This window comes from Sarcophilus harrisii, chromosome 5 (assembly GCF_902635505.1).
Source record: "Sarcophilus harrisii chromosome 5, mSarHar1.11, whole genome shotgun sequence".
NCBI lineage: Eukaryota > Metazoa > Chordata > Mammalia > Dasyuromorphia > Dasyuridae > Sarcophilus > Sarcophilus harrisii.
The window spans coordinates 188984376-189006590 of record NC_045430.1 but is presented as its reverse complement, the minus strand read 5'-3'; the positions used below and the strand labels follow the sequence as shown (position 1 = coordinate 189006590).

The window sequence follows — 22215 nt, the reverse complement described above, 5'->3', positions numbered from 1 at the left end:
CATTGTAAAATGATCTGGGAGCAAGAATACAAAGAATATCCATGACTTTAATAAAATCAGTCCTGACCTACTCTACTTTAAGAACCCAATTCATTTTGGGATCTGCTTTGTTCTGTTATGCCCCTTAATAATGCTAAATGGTCTCGCCTGGCATATCTTTATACTATAATTCTGTGACAACACTACTGTTCATGAAATTCACTTTTCTTTTTGGCCCTTGATTTGAGTTCATTCCTTCTTAAGATTAGCTTATATTACTCTAATGTTTTGAAAAATTAACTTCAATAACTATAGTTGGTATCTTATAAAGGGAGAATATTTTTCTCATAAGAAAACTGAAACAGTAATAGCTCACATTCTCATGACATTGCATACGTTACACTTTACAAAGCTCTTTCTTTACAGTATTTCTGATGCAGGTAGTATATGTGTTATCCCCATTTTGTGATTTTCTTGAGGTCACAGCAAGTAAGTGGTAAATCAGGTTTACTGACAAGACTAATGATCTTAACAGCTATCTCTTCAAAGTGAGTCTAAAGATGCCTTTTTACCTTAATATCATATAAATAATGGCCCTCATAAAAAGAATATTGTCACAAAAGTATTATACTTATTTTCTGTTGGAAGAAGAAAAATGTGTTGGAGGTATAAATGTAATTTAGTTTGCCTAGTCCATGAGATGTTTTAATTTCAGATAATAGGCATTTTCACTTAGTACATACAGCATGCTTGAAATGTTGCCCTTTTTTTAAAAAAGGGAATTTTTATTGATGAATTCTATCATCTTTAAGGTCCTCATTAACATGGTGATTGATGTGTTGTAGGTAAACGTCCAAAGAAAGGAATGGCAACCGCCAAACAGCGCCTTGGGAAGATCCTTAAGTTGAACAGAAATGGCCACGCGCGCTTCTTTGTGTGATGGTAGCTGCTTTTGCTGCCATTTTCACCCTTGGTGACCAGTATTGAGGGCAATGGGGCCTGGAGCTTCTGCTGTTCCTCTGCTTGAAGCAGACTTGCATGTACAATATAAAACACTGCCTGAAGAACAAAATGAACCTGATGCTGCATTTTCACTGTGCCACACCCACGAGCAATAACCATTGTGGACCTGGTGGGGGGAGTATGAAGGAGGGGAGGATTTTAAAAGAGATCAGGAATTAGGGCTGGTCTCTTGTCAGGGCTTGAGTATCATTTTGTCACTGGTAGTGTCTTGACTTATTTTCAGTGGTAGGGTAAAAAAAGTTATCAGTAATTTATTTAACAGATTTTTTAAAAAAGTTAACAGCTTTTAAATTTCTTTTTTAAGCTATTTATTTGGAAGACTCGTGGGGAAGTATCTCACTAATTTAGATTTAAGAATGTGAAGGTTTTTAAATTATTTTTGATAGCATGAGTTACATGTGGTGAAGAGCCACAGTAACAGTAATTTGTCTGAACTCTTAAAATTTGAAATTCAGGTTAAAGTCTTAAACAGGGATTTGATGCATTAATTATTTTAAATTAAGATGTATATGAAATTCATTTTATTTTATATATTTTGTGTTTTTTTTTTTTAATAAGCTACTACCTTGGCTTTTTCTAATTTACAGGTTGCATATTGTCATCCAAGTTAGTTACCTTATTGCATCTTCTCTTTCTGCTGTCCATCATTTTGACAACCCAACAAAAAGTTTTGTTTTACAGAAAAATAACTTCAATACCCAAGGCTTTCCCAAAAAAAGAAAAACCTTGCCAAAAAAACCCAAACAAAAAAAAACCCAAACCCTCTTTGTCTCACTTTGACAATTGTGATTTTTCTATTTAGGTAGAAAAAAGACATCTTGAAATTTCATTTGTGTATTTGATATTAGGTCCCAAAGAACCTGCTTTTTGATATTTTTTCCCTCCTTATTCAGAAAAGAACCATATGATTGGTATAATTTAATTATATTAGTATTTGTTTAAATACATTTATAGCTATAGTGGGTTCTTTTTATAATTTTGTGGCTGGGGGAGGGGGAAGGTATAAAGGGGAGAAGAAGAGAGAACCAGAAATAACACCTGCCTTATAGGCTGTTATAACAAGTTTTTAAAAATATATCCTAACTGTTGGGGGGAGTTATGATTTGACCTGCAATGTATATAAAACTATATTATTAAGACCTATCAAAATAGGCTTCTAATTGAAGTTGTTATAGAGGAGCCAAAGGTATTGAAGTAGTAGAGTTGATTGTTTAATCTTGTAACCTTTTAAGATTTAGTTTGGATCTGAGTTTGAGATGAAGTTGGTGCTTTCTGCAGTTTACTCCTTGACTTAGCCAATACATGAAGAAGATGAGATATTTTTAAAGTAAACATCTGTCTGCTTTATACATACTTCTTATTGAATGCCAAATTTCAGTTGTTTGTTAATAACTTATATTTTTCAATTGATAATTTTTGATAACAATTTAAATACTGAATTTTTGGGGTTGGAATGGAAAAGTAGATATTCTTGATTCTGAAAAAAAAGAGGGGGGACATTTTATATGCTCCCAACCAGGAATTTCAAGTCTAGGGAAATGTACCAAGTAGGCTTTATTTTTATGATGATGAACTATGGCCATATCACTGATTTGTCTTATTTTCTTTCGGCCAACAGGCTGGATTTATCTTTTTTGTGCTGTCATTTATGTTGAGGAGCTAAAACAAGCAGATCTGTGTCTCCTTCCGGATTTACATTTATGTTTTCAGAAGAGGAACAATTCTTTTATCCCATCTTCCTTCCAAAGTTTAAAGGAGTATATTATAAACAGGTGATAAATTTGCCTTCTTTGGTTATTCCAAAACCAGAATGACTTGGCTCAAGACTGATCCATTTCTGGTTGTCAGGGAGAAGATTCTATCAAACAGATAGACATCAAATAGATGTCTATAAAGAGCTCATTTTAAGCTATGTCCACACTATGCCAAAACAACTAGTTGAGAACTGAATTATTCATTAAGCCAACTGGTTGATTATTTTTTCTACACGATGCCAAAAAACTGGTGTGACTGATCTTTTTCTCCCACTGAAATGAAGTAGTATTTTTTGTGTAGATGGTGTTTTTAGTGTCAGGGATAGATTACAAACAGATTATTGCCTGTCAAGAAATAACTTTAAAACTGATTTTTTTTAAAAAACTGAGATGTGTATTGATCTGATTTGTATCTGTAGTTATAGGTATTTGTAGCTGCTTAACTTTATTTTCTTTAGCCAGATAGCCTAAAATCAAACAGAATTATTTTATAGATTAACACATATCCTATATTCAACATTTATATTCTTTGATTATGAGTAAATTTACTAAGAGTAGCCAGCATGTAAATTCTGAAAATGAACTTCACTTAATAGAATCAAATTACCATCCCCCAAATAATTCCAATAACTAGATAATTTAGTTTTAAAGATGCCTCTAATAACCACTGCAGCTGAAATGGGGATTTTTGTTTCTGAGTAAGGGAAACCATAGCTACAATTCTATTGACTTCCTATTCAAGTCCTATAGGGATGCTTGAGTCTTGCCAAGGTTTCTTGGTCTTTCATGCTTAGATCTGAAGGAGATATTGTATTTATATCTAGTTCTCTAAATCTGCCCTTATAAGAAGTGAGGAGTTCTAGCACAGACATAACCCTTCTCAAGAATATCTTCTGAGAGAACCAGGAATGTTACATTTTTGGGAGACCATCCCATTATCCTTTAATTTGACAAAACTACTGAACCATTTTCAGTAGCCCTCTTACATAAATAGCTGTCTAAAAAGTTTTCATTCTGGGTTAAGAGGAGCATTTTATGGTTTCTAAAAGCACTGCTTTTGCAAATAGTTCATAAGAAAGTACATTGCACTTAGCAAACTTTTACACAATATAGTTTGGGGGCAATTAGCTAGCTGTAAGTAAAGGGGCTCAAGGCTTCCTAAATTTGAAATTGTGATTTTTTTAAGAGACCCAACTTTTATGTAATAATAGGCAATGGTTTGAGTTTTCTTGATGGTTTTTTCCTTCTGTTAAATTTATGTCAAATAGTGCTATGCCATGAAGTAATGGTTAATAACTAAAACAATAGGTAATGTAAAATCTACAACTTACAAATTATGGTAGTCCAGCTTTTTGGAAATACCTCTGAGAATCTTTCTTTGATAAGTATCATTTAGATTATTATATGCAAAGAAGGAATTTCTAATCTATAGCTGCCTATTTTTATACATAAAATTAAAACTATTCATACTTATCAGTTGAATATTTAATTTGATTCTAAATCTAAAACTGTCAACATCTACAATAACTAATTTCCTAAAAAAGGTACTCTTAGTTTACACCAAATGAGAAAGAAGGTATTTGTCTAGACACTGGCTGTGTACTACATGAGTGCACTCGGAGTGGGGAGGAAGGAATACAAAAGGAGGGGAGAAACCACAGTCCTATCAAGGACTATTGAGCATTTTCATCTTTTAGGCTTGCTGAAATGAAATAATCTATGGGAAAAATCCAGCACAGTTTTATTCATTTAATCTAAAACAGACCACTATAGGATGGGGAAAAAAAAACAAACAGAAATACTTGAAATAGGAACTATGAAAATTGATCATTTTAATGTTTGTAACTTATAACTGATTTTAAACAACAACCTGCTATTTTTATGAATGGGCACATTTTTACTATAGCATAAAAACTTTTGAGAAGTGAAAATAATGCGGATCAGAATATTTATTTCCTGATGGGAAACTCATCACTTATTTCATTAGAAAGAATTCTGAAAAATCTTCAACTAGAGAGTGAAAGAGAGTTACAGTTCTTGAAGTAAAATAGTTCATGTGTCAGTGAAGTAAGAAAGTGCTTATCATTTGCCCTAAGAATAAAAAATTATTTAAAAAAAAATCTTAACAAGTATAAGAATGTTTGCATTCAGTTTAAGAGGAGGGGAAAGATTAGAATAGAAAGGAGAGAAGTGGGATTTTTACTGATTTAAAAAATGTATATAATTAAGTATAATAGAGTAACTTTCTAAGAAGAAATGGATTGCGATAATACCACATATCAGCCTAGCCTTCTAAGTGAAGAAGATAAAACTAGATTTTTAAACCATCTTGAATATTGTAATTTCATTAAGGAAATTATTAAGAACAAGAATGTTGAAAATTTAGAAGGAATATCAGCAAAGATAATTCTATTAGATCTCAACAAATTTAAAATACATTTTAATAAGGAAGGACATAAATTTCATTAAATACTTTTTAAAATAACCTCTTCTCCCCCTGCTTTGTTTCTTCTCCCCTCTCCCCCTGTTCTTTTTTTTTTAATCACATTTTGGTCTATTTTGGTGCGTATATACTTAATGAAAATTGATAAGGAAGATTTTTTTATTTTATTTTATTTTTTATTACTCCTTTTATGATCACCAAAAGTAAAAGTATCTTCATGGATGATTGACTATAGTTTTAGTTTCACTTTGAGGAGTTAACAAAAATTAAAGAGTTTAAAAAAATTTTTTTTAAATTAAAGTATAAATATTCCTCCTCTGCCCTCCCGTGCCCCCCCCCCAAAAAAAAAATGCCTGTGAAGTGCATTTCTTCCAGCAAACATTGAGCCTGAAGGGAGAGAGACTCTAGGATTTCACTGAATTTTAGATTTCAGACTTGGAACACAATAGAAATTTATTGTTAGAGCTTCCCTGCCTTCATATTGAGTATATTACTTCCCTTTTACAGATGAAACAGTAGAGAACAGAGAATCCCTTCCATAGCTCCAGCCACATATGGCTAGCTAAATACATTTTAATAATGGAGGTTAGAAGTTTCCTTCCTTCTACAAGTTGCTTCCATTATATTGTGCTGTATCAGTGTTTTTTTTTTTTTTTTTAATTATATTAATTAGGTAACCAAAAACTAGAAGGTGTAAGAAAAGCATTATTGTATCATGGTATCACAATTAAGATTTTAACAAAAGAGTAAGCTGAGGCAGATCTCTGAGCAAAATAATATTTATTAGCAGGGGCATGCTACCTGTCAATAAATGGGTCCATGGCTTTGCTTCTATTAATGCTAAAGACCCATAGCACAAGGGCAGTTCCCCTTTTGTAGGATTTGGGGAATATAGAGCAGGGTAGATGACATCATGGAATTAAGGGCAGCATGCATCATTGATCACAAAGCAGAGGTGCAGGAAACACATGGTTGTTGGAAGTTTGGTAGTGGGGGCTAGCAACGATCCCCCTTCTCTCATGAGACTTAAGTGCTCTATGTTTAAGTCCATGTGTGAGATAAGCTCAGACTTTTGGACAGCAAACCAGACATCCTTGAAGGATAGCTTGTTGATATCAGGCTCAACTCCTTTTTTGTTAACACTGGTTCTCCAAAGTCAGTTAAATTCCTTGAGGCAAAAATAGATTTTAAAAATTAACCCCTTAGAGGCCAGCTAGAACTCTGAACCGAGTTCAGAGACAAAAAAACCATGATTTAAGCAGTTGCAGGACAAAAAGCAGAGGGCAAAATCAATTACTTGTAAAATAGGATCAATAAGAAAATGATACAGGATCAATTTTAATTTTCTCAGTGATTATAATTAGCAGACTGAGTCTACCTGGAATGGAGAAATTATTACTTTTTTCCTAAGGTTTCTTTCTTTTTTTTTTTTTTTTTTTTTTTAAATTTTAGTAGGGCTGTGGCATTAATAAACATTTGGTGTACTTGAGTAAAAAAAAAAATCTTTTAAAATGGTTAAAAAAAACAACAACCCTAACGATGATAACCCTATCACTAAAGCAATTTGCCTATTGTGGTTAACTGTGGTTTTACTTGTATACTCTTCCCCATCTTCTTTCTTAAACCTTGTCTCCTTCCTAAGTTGCCTGAGAATTTGTTGTCTTAATAAGGAAAAGGTGAAAATGAGGGTAAAACCTCTTGGAAACCAGTAGCACTGAATCTTCCAGCAAGTTTTTCTTCTGCACTACTTTCCTAATAAACCCTGGCTACTAGGTAGCCTTTGATGACCTCCAAGTAGTTTACCTATGCAACTTGTCATATCCCATCCATTCATCTTTTTTTTTTTCTCTGCTATTTCAGGAAGAAGTTCCCAGGGGAGGTTTTTGGTATAAATTTGGCCTTCTCCTGGTTTTGTTTTGGCCACTTTTCTTCATAAGTTTCAGCTTTCCTCAAGGTATATTTGACTAGAACATTTAGGGGGGAACTCCTAGCAGTAGAACATTTAGGGGGGAACTCCTAGCAGTAAATTTGATATCTACTAAAGGAGTTATCTCCCTTTACCTGAAATCTTTTTTCTCCTCTAAAAATACTAATTTTAAAGATTAACCCTTTATTTATTTAAGATACTCACACATTACTTATACATTATATAGTCAGGGGCCCGAGTATAACTCATTACATGAACCCTAGAGCTGTTTTATCTTTCAGAAGAAATTTAAACCAAACTAAGAGCCTTACAATTTAAGGTGAGGCTGGATTAAAAGCTGCAATCTCATTTTCCCCCAAATAGAAGTTCTGAGAGAAGTGCGTCACAAATCTTGCAGCAGTTTGGTGGGATGTCACAGCACGCATCGGGAAATGCACCTGTGTCTTTGCAGTTGTATTTCCTTTGGAAAAGACTTTTCTACTTTTAATATGAATTAAGCCATAATAATTTCATGCTGTGGAACAAGAATGGAGAGCTTCACTTTAAGAGATTATATAATACAAACTTTCACATTTACTGTGAAATGACTTGACTTTGCCAGTGCTTCAGCAGGTTTTGTGGTGATATTTTGGAGGGGGGATATGATATTTTGTTTTTTAATCTGTGAAATTTTAAAAGGGGACAGTTGTTGGCTATGGTATTTACTAGTTTTGTAGTAATGTTTTGCTAACCTGACTGCCTTTCTTCCCCAATGATTTTTATGGTCCAAGTTGACTCTTGATATTCTTTCTTACTTTGGGTGTCTCTGGGGGTAGTATCTTGTCTATTTGTATAGGTTGTCGGTGTGTGTGCACAGGGTGTGTCCTTTTGTTACAGAAACACACTGGGTTGCAATTGGGTGTTTGGCTGGGAAATGGGGTTGCTGAAGTGTGAAGAACGTTTTTGTTTTTGTTTTTTTTTTTCCAATTCATAACAGTATTTCCCATCTTTTGCCTGCAGGCAGGGAAAGTGTATGTACAGTATTTATTTTGTTTCTATTTTACTTTAAATTTGTAAGTTTTGAAGTAGCTTATGTTGGTCATAGGGAAGGACAAGTGACTTGTTTAAATTTGTATTTGGTATTCATACTTTCCAATTTCTGTACTTTTAAGATACTGAGATTAAAATTGGTATTAATTTTTGTTTTGATTTTAGCACGCCAGTGTAATTTTTTTGTTGTTCATTTTGTTTGAAAGTATAAATGCTGAAAGCTGTGTAAACTGTGTCTTTGGAAGAAAAAAATTCTGAATTCTATTTCCAATTCTGACTCTGCCACTTTACTGTCTCCTGACTCAGAATATTCTTTGGGGTTGTGGGAAGTGACCATAAATATATTTCATCTTATATTTCTGAGGATTGAAAATTAAGATTAAAAAAAATTACTAGATAATTTCCTAAATGTTAATAGAACCTTTAATTGGGCCTAGTCTGGTGACTAAATTTCAGTTAATTGAATAGCTCTCTTAGGTGGGGAAGTGTGAAGCATATCGTAGTTCCCTATGACAGATTGTCCTCAATAGATCCTTAAGGTTTAAATGAAGATTGAATTATAAATTATTCTATTTAGTTCTACATATCTGGTTATCTAGGACTTGTTAACTAGTAGCTTCAAAAAGCCATGAGTATTAATATGAGTTGTAGAAATGAAGATTGGTAATTAATATATATCTAAAAAATTAGAACCAATTGTAGTAGACAACCTATGGTCCAAGCACTTTGAGTATCTCCTCTGTCCTCTTCACATCTGCTTTCCTGTTTTCTCCCATTTTCTGTCTCCTGTTTCCCTCTTCTTCCCTACCCCCATTTTTGCCTTCTCTTCAATCTCTAATTTCCATTTCTCTTTTTCTTTTTATTCTTTACCCTTGTCATACTTTAATATTGCTATTGGCACCCCAAGTATTGGTGTAAAGGACTTATTAATTCTGTTGAGCAACTAATTACAAAAGATGCTTTGAGAGATCTCCAGTGAGATTTCAGTGTGAAGTGGAAACCTGAAGGACAATTGGAAAAGGATTTTTTTTTTTTTTAAAGTCATGGTGTGCTGTGGTGTGACATCACCTCTAATACTGATCTTTTGTAATGGTCCAGTTCACATCTAGTGGGTGAGTGGCACACCAAGGACAGGGGCTCTGAGCAAACTCAATGTAATTATAGGCAAGGGTAATAGTTTTTAGTCAGTTTAGGTAGCTCATTGGGTTTGAGTGCGCAGGCCTTAGGTCCTTCCAATCTGGCTTCAGATACTTGTCAGCTTTTATGTCACTCTGGGCAAGTCATGTAACCTCTATTTTCCTCAGTTTCTTTATCTGGAAAATGGGAATAGATAATTGTATCTCAGAGGGCTGTTCTGAGGATCAGATGAGATATTTATAAAGAACTTAGCACCTAATAGGCACTATGTAAATCCTAGCTGTTGTTATTAATATTATTACTGGTATTCTGTATCTCAACTGGTATAACTGCCCTAAGCTTTACATATACCTTCACACTGAGGAGTTAACCAAGTCATAAGTGTGAAGAGCCCTGGTGTTACGAGGGCATATTTCAATTCCTTGTGAAGTCCTGAAAACTTTTTTGACAGAAGGGAAAGTCTTTGTCGTGTTGAAGGGATTACTTGTCTCATTAGGTCTTTGGGGTATACACCGAAAGTCATCATTTTCAGACCAGCTTGGACTCCAGTGGATATAGGGAACCAATTCAGTTTAGCAGCTGAAACTGACCAAATATGCAAAGAAGAATCCTGTATTAGAAATGGCACATTTTTAAAGGGTCACAGATTAATTTTTAAAATTATCTTAAGTAATAGGTTAAGTATAAGAATCTGGGGTGGGAGGGGGGAGAAGAGGAGCTTAGATAACTATAAGCTATCTCAAAAATCTTAATGCAGTAGTTACTTTGAGGACTCTCCTATATTATTTCTAAACTCAATGAAATGATTATGAGGATAAACACAAGTCATGAATATTTAGGAAACAGCTTCTTCATGACATTTTTAGTTGCAGACTGTCTTCTCTTGTGATGGGTGAAATCTGAAATAACTGAGGAAATAATGGTTTGGGCTTCTGAGAATTTTGATTTATTAAGAAATTCGTGCCAATTATGTACCAAATTGGGACCAGGGCCTCCTCAGTTTCACACTGGACCCCCAAATCTAGGGGGATACATATTTATGAACTAGAAGAAAACAACAGGATATAAACCATGATACAAGATTAGGGAATCTGATTTCTAATTAGAGAAAAATTGAGGACTTAGTTAGGAGGGAGAGAGTAAAAAGGTGCAGTTCTCTGAAATCAAAAAGAAAGGTATCCCACTTCCTTCTCACAAATATATGCAGTCAGAGGAATAAGGAAACAGTAATGATAAAAGATTTATGGGTTGTTTGAGATGTGTAATTGTGAGAGAACTCCTTATATCAGTCTTTGGATCTGGTTTAGTGTCTGGTCAGTAGAGCCTAGATACTTCTAAGCAACAATGGTCTAGCTTCCTAGCCATAGAGGCAAGGTTAAAATAAAGTTTTCTTACAAGACAAATTGAACTAGACTAGAGTCATAATTGAATAGAAAGGGAATAGGCTAGATCCAGAATTGTGTCACAATGTAGTTAATTGGTTCCCTCAATTTCCACAATTCCTCACTACTGGATGAGTATACAAGATGATACTATGTTGATGATGAATGAAAAAAAATTTTGATTCAATAGAACCAAATGGCGTTAAAAGTTCCTCTACAACAAGGCATTCTCTATGTTGCAGTTATGATCATACAAGACTGAATGGAACCAGAAAGATAATGGTATGTATGAGAGATGTTCAGCATTTACTAATTTTATATGTGGGTAAAGTCGTCTGTTAGCTGCTGTTGATTTAAAGAGAGAGAGAGAGAGAGAAGGGGGAGAAAGTCGCTACCCTTTTAAGCAGTTTCCATCCTCTTGCATGTTTGCTAGTATTATGAGGTAGTCTGGTGCAGTTCTGGACTTGGAGTCTTAAGAACTAGCATTCAGATTTGTAGAACAGAGAAAATGGGTTCAAATTCCAGTATGGCCATTTATTAATGTATGATTTCGAGAAAATCACAACCTCTGTGGGCAGTCTCTTCCTAAATTACTTGAAGTCTTTTCCCTTTCCCCTGCCCACCACTAGGTTCATGATCCTCAGGTGTCCTGCATCCATCAGAGAATTCCTCGGAGGATTTTGTGGATGACTTGCTGCTTTCATCAAGTCACAAAATGTTAGGCCTCATCTAAGAGCTATATATAGAGAGAGATTAGCTAGCTAACCCATGGAATAAAACCCAAGTGGATGAAGAATACATTTGCCAGGTGATGACACTGAGCTGAATACAGATGTTTACTCCGTTGGGGGGGGGAGGGGGGAAGGGAATGTACACACAGGCATGCACATGCACAGACACAGATACATACATCCATATATGTACATCTACACACAGAAATCGGGCAGTCATTGCAGAAGGATAGAGAAATAAGAGAAAACTAAGCTTGCCAACTGTCGATCACAAGCTGCTCCCTGATTTAAAAGTCTGTCTTCTCTACAAATACTCCTCTGAATAAATATTCTTTGATCCTGCTTTGTATATGGAGTATATCTTTCAATACTTTGACTTTCAATAATCAAAGTTGTGAATTAAAGAACAAGGAAAAAATACATGGTGGATGTAAATATGCCACAGAAATTTAATAGTGGGGTCTACCATTTATAATAAATTATCAAGGATATGGAGGACTGGTTGTGTTCAGTGAGAAATAATTCTAAATTGTAAAGTGTCTAATAAATATTTAATAGCATTCATGAAATCTGCAAGAGTCAACTATCCATGTGAGATGATGACTTCCACCAAGTATTAAAGTATGAGGAGAAAATAACACATATAAGTGGGAAGTGTGTTTAATGATTATACATAATTTGAATAGAAAGGGACTTCAGAACCCATCTAGTCCAACCCATACCTAAATAGGTATACCTGACAAGTCTCTCCTTCCAAGGAGCTTGCCATCTAATGGAAGGCAATATACAAAAAGTTGAAAAGCTTTCTGAAAGTACCTGATAATGATGGCTTGGTGTAATCCTAAAGTAGTATAGCTAGGTTGGAAATGAGTCGTCATCATGCTGAGAACCAGTGCTACTTGTGAACAGCCCTATCAGGAGAATTTTTTTTTGTTAAATCTTAATGTAATTTATCAGCCCCTCATGGGTGACTTTTTTTGGTTCAGTTTCCTGGAACTTAGCAAGTAAGTCTCTTCCATGTGAAAGCCCTTCAAAACTACTTTAGGCTAAATAATCTTGCATCTACCATCTGTATGACATTGACTAATTCTGTTATATCTTGGTGACTTCCTAACTCCTATAGGTTTAATAGTAATCTTAATGACTCCCAGATCTATGGTTCTTAGTGGTTCTTATGGTTCCCAGGACCCTAATATATTCCCTGAGCTCCAGCCTCACATTATCAACTACTTATTGGATATTTTGAACTTGATATCTCATAGGCATCTCTAACTCATCCAGAAAAACTCTTTTATCTTACCAAACCCAAACTTTCTAAATTCTTAGTTCTGTTGAGGATGTCACCATTTTAATTTGCCCAGGCTTAAAACCTATTATATCTGTGATTCCTCACTTGTCTTTGGGGTAATTTAGTTGCGAAGTCTTAACTACCTCCAAAATCTCTTTGTGACCTGTCCGCTGTCCACGTACAAATCTTATCCACTCCACCTAGATTGTTATGATACCCTTCTTGTTGATCTCCCGTCCTCAGATCTCTTCTCAACTCATCTGCTAAAAGGATTTTCACATTTGAACTTGTCAGTGTCTTTCTTCATTAAGCTCCCTATTTCTTTTAGAGGTATATGAAGTACTCGGAGAGAATTAGAATCTCTGGTGTGAGGGCTTGCCAAGCCCTTTTCAGGGCTGCTATCCTCTTCTGGTCTTTACTTTTCACCCAAAATTTCACCTGTGATTCCAAGAAACTTAGCATGTGCAACGGCCCCATTGTCTTGGTAGATGGGACTAGGGTTGAGGGTAATTAATTGACAGACCTCAGAGTGCTGGTGAGTTAAGGAGTTGTCTCCTCCAAGAGGATGAAAACTTTCCCTAGGGGAATGGAGAAAAAAAAATTTGTTCCAACAGCTATGAAGGCAGCTGAAGCAGTCTGCTTAGCATTTGGTCAGACATTATCACTCTTGACTTTTGTCAAGATCACAAGAGTGAGACTGACTGCTTTTGTGCATCTCTGCCTCACAAATCCAATTCATGTGCCAAACATCACCTATCAAACCATAAGTTTTTTGTCCCTTTGAAAAGAAACAACTTCTAAGATCAATTATAAACTCCTTTCTTTAGCTATTAGAGCTATATATGTTCTGGGTCCATCCTACCCTTCAAATGTTTTGCTCATTACTCTGCTTGATACACTCGAGTTCTAGTTAAACTAATCTTCTTTTGTTCACCATACATGTTCACTCTTTTCCCATGCCTTTTCATTTTTTTGAAAAGAATTTATTCCCCCAGTTAATGCAAAATTAGTTAACAGGTTTTTTTATTTAAAATTTTGAGTTCCAAATTCTCTCCTTTTTTCCTCTTCCTTTTCACTGAGAAAGCAAGCATTTGATATAGGTTATATATGTTTAGTCATGCATATGTTTATAAATACAACCAGGAAAAATAAAGCAACAACAAAAAAAAGTTACCTTCAATCTGCATTCAGACTCCCATCAATTCTTTCTCTGAAGATAATTGGAACTTTTTTTCATAAGTTCTTCAGAATTGTCTTGGATCATTATTTAATCATTGTATAATATTCCTGTTAGTGTGTTCAGTGGAAACTGTTTTTTTATTATTTCACTTTGCATACCAGTTCATATCTTTCAAGGTTTTTCTGAGAGCATTTTTCCTTATTTTTTACAGTACAATGGTATTCTATCACAATCCACCACAATTTATTCAGCCATCCTCAGTTGACATTTCAGTTTCCAATTCTTTGCCACCACTAAAAGAGAGGCTATAAGTATTTTTCTACATAAGTCCTTTTCTCATTTTAAAACAAACAATTCTCTTTGAGATACAGATTACTAGTGATAATGCTAGGCCAAAAGAGATGCATGGTTTTATAGTTCTTTGAGCATAGTTTTTACATGCTTTTTCACAAGCTGTTCCTCAAACCTGGAATTCATTCATCTCTATGAATCCCTAATCTTTTTCAAGCTTAATTTAAGCACCTCCTTGAAAATGAAACCTATCCTAATCTATTATGTGCTAGTGGCCTGCTACCTAGAAATTACTTTTTATACATTTTCTATTTTTCTGTGTACATGTTTTCTCCAGATAGAACCACAGGTTCCTTGAAACCAAGGAATATTTCATCTTTGCTTTTTGTCACTGATGAACACTGTGCCTAGTACAGAGAAAGTGCTTCTTAAATCCTTGTTGAATGAGATGAATAAATGAATGGATGTATGAATATTATCAGATCTGAAAGAAATCTACAAATTTCAGTAATTAGTAGGTGACTTTGTAAATAAATACAATATAAATACAAAATAGTAACAAAACATTTGTATTAATTTTGATGAACTTCACAAAATCACTATAGGAATACTTAATGAACAACTTTCACAAAATTTTACTTTAATGACTTGTTACTACATGAAGGTGCTTCTGGATTCTCCAGGACTATATCAGCACAGCCTTAACTCTGGCAGCTTCTACTGTGCTGGAAAAGCTTTGATTGCAGACCCAGGAACAAATTGGCTTTGTTTTTCAAGGAGCTAAGTACCAAAAAGACTCATAAATTCTTGGGCTATGGCCATCCATGAGCAACAAGGAAAAAAGCACAATCCAAAGGCAAAGAGTAACATTAATTTATGAGACTATTTGGCCATCTCTGATTGTAGCAGTTGCTTTATTTGTAAAAAGACCACCATTAATATAACTTCAGTTTATACATCCATCATCAGATGAAGAGGTTGGGAAGATAAGAGAAATTCTAGAATTGGATAAAAACCCACAAATTCCACAAATTCTGATACTTGGTGATTTTTCAAAGTAAAGTTGGAAGGTTAAGGATGTTTAATGTAAGAGTCTCATGGTTCAGGTGGGCAATGTATGCAGCGCTAAGTCTAGAGTCAGGAAGGTAACAGCCTTCACGTTACTTCAACAATCCTATTGCTAGGCAATGCTTAACGCATCATCTCATTCATCACAGTGATTCTTCCAGACTTTTCATCCCTCTTCAAAGCTCCCATGTCTCCTCAATCCTTTCATCCAAGAACCTTGCCTCATAGTTTGCGTGGGAAAAAAATAACTCCCCTGTTAAAGACCTTACCTTATATCACTTCACCAGATGCCTTCTATTACTGTCTCCTTCACTTTTGTCTTACATCATGAGACGGCCTTCATAATATTCCATGTTATTTAACAGAGAGGGATAATAGGCATTTATAAAGCACCTACTTTGTGTCAGGTACTGTGCTATATTTCATTTGATTCTCTTCACAATTCTGTGAGGTAGATGGTATAAGGCACTCAGAGGTTCTCAAATGATTTGCTCTGAATCACATGTCTAGGAAGTATGAGGATTCAAAGTCAGGTCTTCCAGAGTGTAAGAAGCACCAACCAGGGATTGTATTGTGTTCCAGTTTACAACCCTCAATGGCGCTGGTGAACCCAAAGATACCAGCAGCCACTAAGGAGCTATTTTTAAAATAAATATGTTCTTTAAAATTTAAAAATCATTCCTATAAGGCCAGTTCCATCTTCCTCCATGGCCATCTGTGGGGATTTCCCAGACATCTGGGGATCAGCAGCTGCTGACTTAGTACTACCGTAATGTTGGTCTTAGTATTACTAATTAAGTATGATTTCTATGTTTTATTAATTTTACACCCATTTTATTTAGAGTAAGGATAAGATTTTAGTTAACTAAAAAGGGCTAGAGAATGAAAGCTTAGATTTAAGATAAGAATAAGAATAGTGGGTTTTTTGTTTAAAGACATGATGAGGGTTAGTGCTAGGGATTGTAATAAGGATGAGAATGTAGATAGTAATTTAGATGACTATCTCCCCAGCGATTACCTGCTGCACTGAAAACTGAAAATAAAAGAGAAAACCAATCCAGAATAGTCCCTCAAGAATTAGAAAGACATCATAATTAAGGGGAAAAAACATTGATATATGCTGTTTGGAGAGTTTTAACTGAGGTAACAAAAATGCTGAGAGGGAGACTGATATTTTTTTTAAATAGAGCAGCCATTCAAAAAGAATGGAGAGAAAATTTTAAGAAATGTAAAAATGGATCAGACTTTCAAAGTAATTGATCAGACCTTATCAAGAAAGTGAAGACTTTAAATTTTAAGCCTCAAATATCAAATCCAATCAAAGCAGCAGCCTGGCCGTGAAGACTGTATAATGTTGAAAGGAAAATCTCTGGGCTTCTTACCCTGATTAATCAGGCAAGACTCGGACAGAAAATTAAAAGTTTATTATGTCTAGGTGGAAACAGGATGAGGGGTTGATCACTGGAGATCAACAAAGGCTTCAAGGTGGGACCAGCTTTTATAGGTAATTTTAAATCAATTCAGATATGGCAACATGAGCAAAAGAGGTTGGCTCCCTGAGTGTCAGTTCCTCCCCAAGGTAGCAATACTGTGACAATTTATAGGTAGGGATACAAAAGTTGTAGGTTAGAGGGTCACTTGCCCAAGAGACAAAAATCTATTGACTGGGTAACACCTCCCCCAACACTGATTGATAAGCAGGGGTGGGAACAAGTGAGTCACTGTCTCAACAGAGCCTCTAAAAAGACTGAATTCCCCCTTTGTGGCCGAGTCCTTTCTGACTCAGCCAACTCTCTGTGAACCCTTTGGGAATGTTCTTGGTAACCAGGTACTGGGAGTGATTTATTTTCTCCAGCTCATTTTACAGATGAAAAAAGGGACGCAAACAGTGTTGTGACTTGCCCAGGATGAGAGGCAGAGGACAGACTTGATCTCCTGGGAGATGGGCCTTCTCTACTCCAGACCCAGCATTCCATCCACAGTACCACCTAGTTGTCCAGTCACTCACCCTCTTACTTTCAAGGAAATAACTAATGAAATCCTAGATCCCAAGATGTAAAATACTGAGTTTACATGAATATACTTTAGTATTGTTTAATATTTAAATGATATATCATAATTGTTACTAATGTGATAACATGATTAAGAGGCAGCTGGATGGCACAGTGAACTTGGAGTCAGACTTAAGTTTAAATGTCCCCAAAGACCATGCTTGGGTAACCGTAGGCAAATCACAATTTATCTGCCTTAGTTTCATCAGTAGACTGGGGGATAATAGCATTTATCTCCTAGGGTTGTTGTGAGGACAAAATGAGAAAATATGTGTAACGCACTTACTATATAGCAGGCACTTAGATTAAAACTTAAAATGTAATTTAGATATGTTGGGGTTCAGAGGGACTCCAGAATATTAGTTTTCTGAACCAGTGACTCTGGTGTCCCAAAAGAATACAAGTCAAGAGACAGATTTTTAAAATTATTGTCATGCTAATTGAAGTGGGCTAAATTCCAAGAGAGGAAGATAGTAAAGGGCAAAGAGCAAGCAGATAAATTTATTTAATAATAGCTTTTTATTTTCAAAGTGCATGCAAAAATAGTTTTTAACATTCACCCCTGCAAAACCCTGCATTCCAAATCCTTTTCCCTCCCTTTCTCCCATCCCCTTTCTCCAGCAAGCAATCCAATATATGTCAAACATGTGCTATTTTTCTATACATATTTTCACATTTATCATGCTGCACAAGAAAAATCAGATCAAAAAGGAAAAAATAAAAGAGAAAAAAAAAAAAGCAAGCAAACCACAACAACAAAAAAGTGAAAATACTTAGTTATGATCCACATTCAGTCCCTAGAGTCCTCTGTCTGGATATAGATGTGTTGAGATACCGAAGCCACCTGCCAGTGACTGCTGGAGGTCTAACTCAGACCTGTGGAATGGATCCCTTCATGTGAGAGAAGGAAGAAGAGGAGGATGATACAAGGAGACTTAAGAGGCAGTTGCATTCTCTGACCTCCTTCCTCTTGCCTCCAATTTATTTCATTCCCAATCCACAAGGAACACCTGCATCAGCAAGGGCTGCTTTGCAACTCCTTCAGATGCTATGATCCACAGCTGTGGAGGTTCTGGGAAAATTGACCTGCCCCTTCACTTAGGCATGGTCCTTAACATGGATAACTCTCTCCATTACAAGTTTATTGAAATTGGCCTGAATTACCTCATCGTTGAAGAGTGCATCAGAGTTTATCATCACATAATCTTGTTACCGTGTAAAATGTTCTCTGGGTTCTACTCATTTCACTTTGCATCAGTTCCATAACATTCATGTACCATAATTTAATCAGCCACTCACCAACTGAGGGGAATCCACTCAGTTTCCAGTTTGTAGCCACTACAAAAAACGGCTGCCACAAACATTTTTGCACATGTGGGTCCCTTTCCCTCCTTTAAGATCTCTTTGGAATATAAGCCCAGTAGAAACACTGCTGGATCAAAGGGTATGTACAGTTTGATAATTTTTTGAGTATAGTTCCAAATTGCTCTCCAAAATAGCTGGATCCCTTCACAAATCCACCAACAATGTATTAGTGTCCCAGTTTTCCCACATCCCCTCCAACATTTATCTTTTCCAATCTGAGAAGTGTGTAGTGGTATCTCAGAGTTGATTTAATTTGCATTTCAAATTAAATAAGCGATTTAGAGCATTTTTTTCATGATTAAAAATGGCTTTAATTTCTTTGTCTGAAAATTGTTCATATGCTTTGACCATTTATCAATTGGAGAATGGCTTGTATTCTTAGAAATTTGAGTGAATTCTCTATGTGTTTTAGAAATGAGGGCTTTATAGAATCCTTGGCTGTAAACTTTTCCCACTTTTTTTTGCTTTCCTTCTAATTTTATCTGCATTGGTTTTGTTTATAATCAAAATTATCCACTTTGCATTTTAAAACGTTCTCTAGTTCTTCTTTGGCCATGATTCCTTCCTTTTCCACCGGTCAAACAGGTACATTTATAAGGATTTGAGGAGTACAGGACAAAGAATAGAGTAGGTTAAATGATATTTTGGGATTGAAGTTCAGCGTCATTGGTGGGAAATTTGGCAATGCGGGCTAAAAACGATCTCCCTCTCTTGAGCCGAGATGTGTTCATTGTTTGGGTCCAGGTCCAAGATAGCAGCCCAGAGTTTTGGATGGTGATCCAGACGTCCTTGAAGGGACAGAGTAGTGGAATGAAGATATCACGGCTAACTTCCTGTTTCTTTCATAAACTTTCTCCAAGGTTGTGCCACAGAACTCCCAATAACTATATTCCTAAAGTGACTAAAGCATTTCCAAAGTGGGTTTTTTTGAAAAATACTAGCATCTCTACTACTATTGGGGTTTGTACTACACCAGATATATAATATGATGAAATAAACTATGCAATAGGTAATCACTATTATCATATACGAAAAACAGTTCTACAGTGACATAAATCAAATACTCAATAGTAACATACTGCTAGATTATGACAACTGCTTGCTGGCTGGCGGCTGGCTGCACCGCATCCTTTGGTTAAAGCCCAGCACGCTCGGGCCGGGGCCCGGGCCGGGGGAACTTGACTTTGAGAGAAGGCAAATCAGCCGAGGGCGGGGCCTGGGGTAAGTTTTGTTTTCTCCAAGGCCCAGGGCAGCTTTCAGTTTCGATTTGGGGCTGGCCCCTCCTTCCTCCGCTTGGTTCCGGAGCGCTCCTTTTTCTCCAGAAAGGCAGACCGAGGTGGGGCGCGGCGCGGCGCGCTGCCGGGGGTTGCCGAAGCCCGCGAGCCGAGGGAGACCAGCCATGGCCCAGGCGGCCCTGGCTGGCTGCGTCACCCGGGAGCTCTGCGCGGCCGGGGGCAGCCTGGAGATGGGGGAGCTGGCGCGGCGGCTCGCGGGCGGGGTGAGCGAGGACGTCCTGGAGAAGACCCTGCGCAAAGTGGCCCCCCGGCGCTTCGTGCTGGCCACACGGGCGAGCGGCGGCGCAGGGGAAGCCGGAGGGGGCCGGGAGGCGCAGGTGCTGGTGGCCGCCAGCGGCGTGAGGCTGTGCCCGGCGTACTCGACGGCCTGCGACGGGCTCTGCGGGCAGCTGCACCTCTGCAAGTTCTTCCTCTACGGAAAGTGCAAATTTTCCCAAACCGGGTGAGGGTCTCGCCGGGCTGCGAATCCGGCCTCGGGGGGGTGGGGGTGGGGGTGGGGACGGGGAGGGGCGGGAAGGAGGTCGGGTGTGGCCCCGCTCCTCTGCCCGTCAGCCGCCCCGGCCGCGAGAGTCCGTCCCTTTGAACAGCTGACTCTTACGGAGGCTTTTCCGGCGCTTCTCTAGGAGTCTTTTATGCGGGCCTCGAAACTTCCCAAGTGCCCTTGTTACCCGACCCAGGGAGCAGCTTCAGAGACGTTAGCTTTAAGGTTACCCCGGGAGGCGAGGAGCGTCGAAACGGGGAAACGGAGGCCCGCGGCAGAAGCGGAGCACAAGCCTTCCCGCCTCCGGGCCCGACTCCATCCCTCCACCTCCTCCTCGATCTGGGCCGCACCTTTAAATCAGCGCGGTGGCCAGCACCTGTTAAGCGTCTCCCCCTGTGGGGCGCTGCGCATCCCCCGGCGAAGAGCTGCACCCTGTCGGGCAGGTTGGAAGCCCGGGCGGATGTAGCGAGCGAGGGGGGAAGGGGCCCGTAGCCTCTCCTTGCCGGGGGATGCAGGCTGTTGCAGGCCCCCCGGCCCCCCGCAGTCCCCGTGCCTTCCCCGCCCCTCCCGCTCCCTACCCCCGCTTGGACCCGCATTTGAGTCGGTACTTGCGTAATTCTGACCCTTCCGCGTATTTAATTGGCACCTTAGAGAGGGTGCCGGAGGCCCTGGGTCCCCAGATCAGACTAATTGCACCCGCCTCTCCGGGTGGGAGGGGGGGCTAAGAGAAAGAATATGCGGAAAGGAGCTTTGGAATCTAAAGCACTGTACAAACACGAGTTATTGTCATGGAAACCCACAAAATAGGGCCGTGGCTAGATCTCAGACCATGTCCTTTAACCTTTTTGTTATATCGTTGGGGAAACTGAGCCCCAGAACAGGCAAGATCATGGCCCTAAGTTACCGTGCCCGTTTCCTGTAAGAGACGTGTAGAGGTGGAAAATGTGCAGGAAGGAGCCAGTATTGTGAATGTGCTGGCAAAGTGCAGTTGGAGAAATCCTCTTCTAGGTGTAGCCCATAAAGGCTTGAGCCCGGAGTCTGAAAAACGCTGTGAAATGTTGAAAGGGATGGACTTAATGATGGTGGTCTGCGGTCTCTTGCATCTCCAACTCCTTGAGTCTGAGTTCTTTCTGTGAAGTGAGAATAAACATCTTTAATACATGCAGCTTAAATCAGAGCCGACCTCTAAGTTGGTCCAGATTTAAGCGGGCCTGTGATTGAAGAGACGCAATTGCCGTTAGGGGACATGGGGAAGAGGTTAGGGGTATAAGCGGGCGGGGGGGGGGGGGGGGGGGGGGGTGTGAGGCAGAAACAGGGCCAGAGCTGACAAGGGGAAATCTTCTTGGCAGAGAAGCCAGACCGCAGAGTGGGAGATTCTTTGCCTCCCTTCCTCCCTGGGACTCTCCTGCAAGCCCCCCCCCATGGGGTAGACCGCACAGGGTTTCTGTCTTGACTAACTCACCGACGTTGCTGTTTCTCTTTTCCTGCCTGGGCTTTCTCACTTGCTCTGACTGGACCGGGGGACTACTCTTGCTTCCCTTCTTTTATTTCCCTGGTAGACTGGCAGTACACCCATTAGCCGAAGACTCTTCCTCTCTTGTTTCATTTACATCGTGGAAGAGAATCCAGATGAATGGCCTCTCTCTGGAGAATCAGGTTGCCCTGTTGTCCGGGAGAGACAGGTGTTGGCCCTAGCAGTATGGTGCCTCATCTTACTGGTAATGTCCCAATATTGGCTTTTTTTTTTTTTTTTGCCTTTTTGTCTTTTTATTCAGCACCTAACGCAGTTTC

At 38.1% G+C, this 22215-nt stretch overlaps 2 protein-coding genes across 4 annotated transcripts in view; both read left to right on the top strand.

Annotated features, from left to right (window-relative positions):
• Positions 1–8426, top strand: part of KDM7A (lysine demethylase 7A) — an 86943-nt gene extending 78517 nt beyond the window's left edge. For both annotated transcript variants that reach the window (XM_031939177.1, XM_031939178.1), the window contains exon 20: positions 825–8426. In XM_031939177.1, the coding sequence (XP_031795037.1) occupies positions 825–919 (95 nt within the window). In that variant the 3' untranslated portion in view covers positions 920–8426. The remainder of the gene's footprint in view (positions 1–824) is intronic.
• An 11418-nt stretch (positions 8427–19844) lies between these two features.
• The window catches only part of PARP12 (poly(ADP-ribose) polymerase family member 12), a 34970-nt gene continuing 32599 nt past the window's right edge, over positions 19845–22215 (top strand). The window contains exon 1 of one of the 2 annotated variants that reach the window (XM_031939175.1): positions 19845–20385. In XM_031939175.1, the coding sequence (XP_031795035.1) occupies positions 20048–20385 (338 nt within the window). In that variant the 5' untranslated portion in view covers positions 19845–20047. Of the gene's footprint in view, positions 20386–21741; positions 22143–22215 lie in introns of those variants that run through there. The other variant, XM_031939176.1, reaches the window with a different exon arrangement.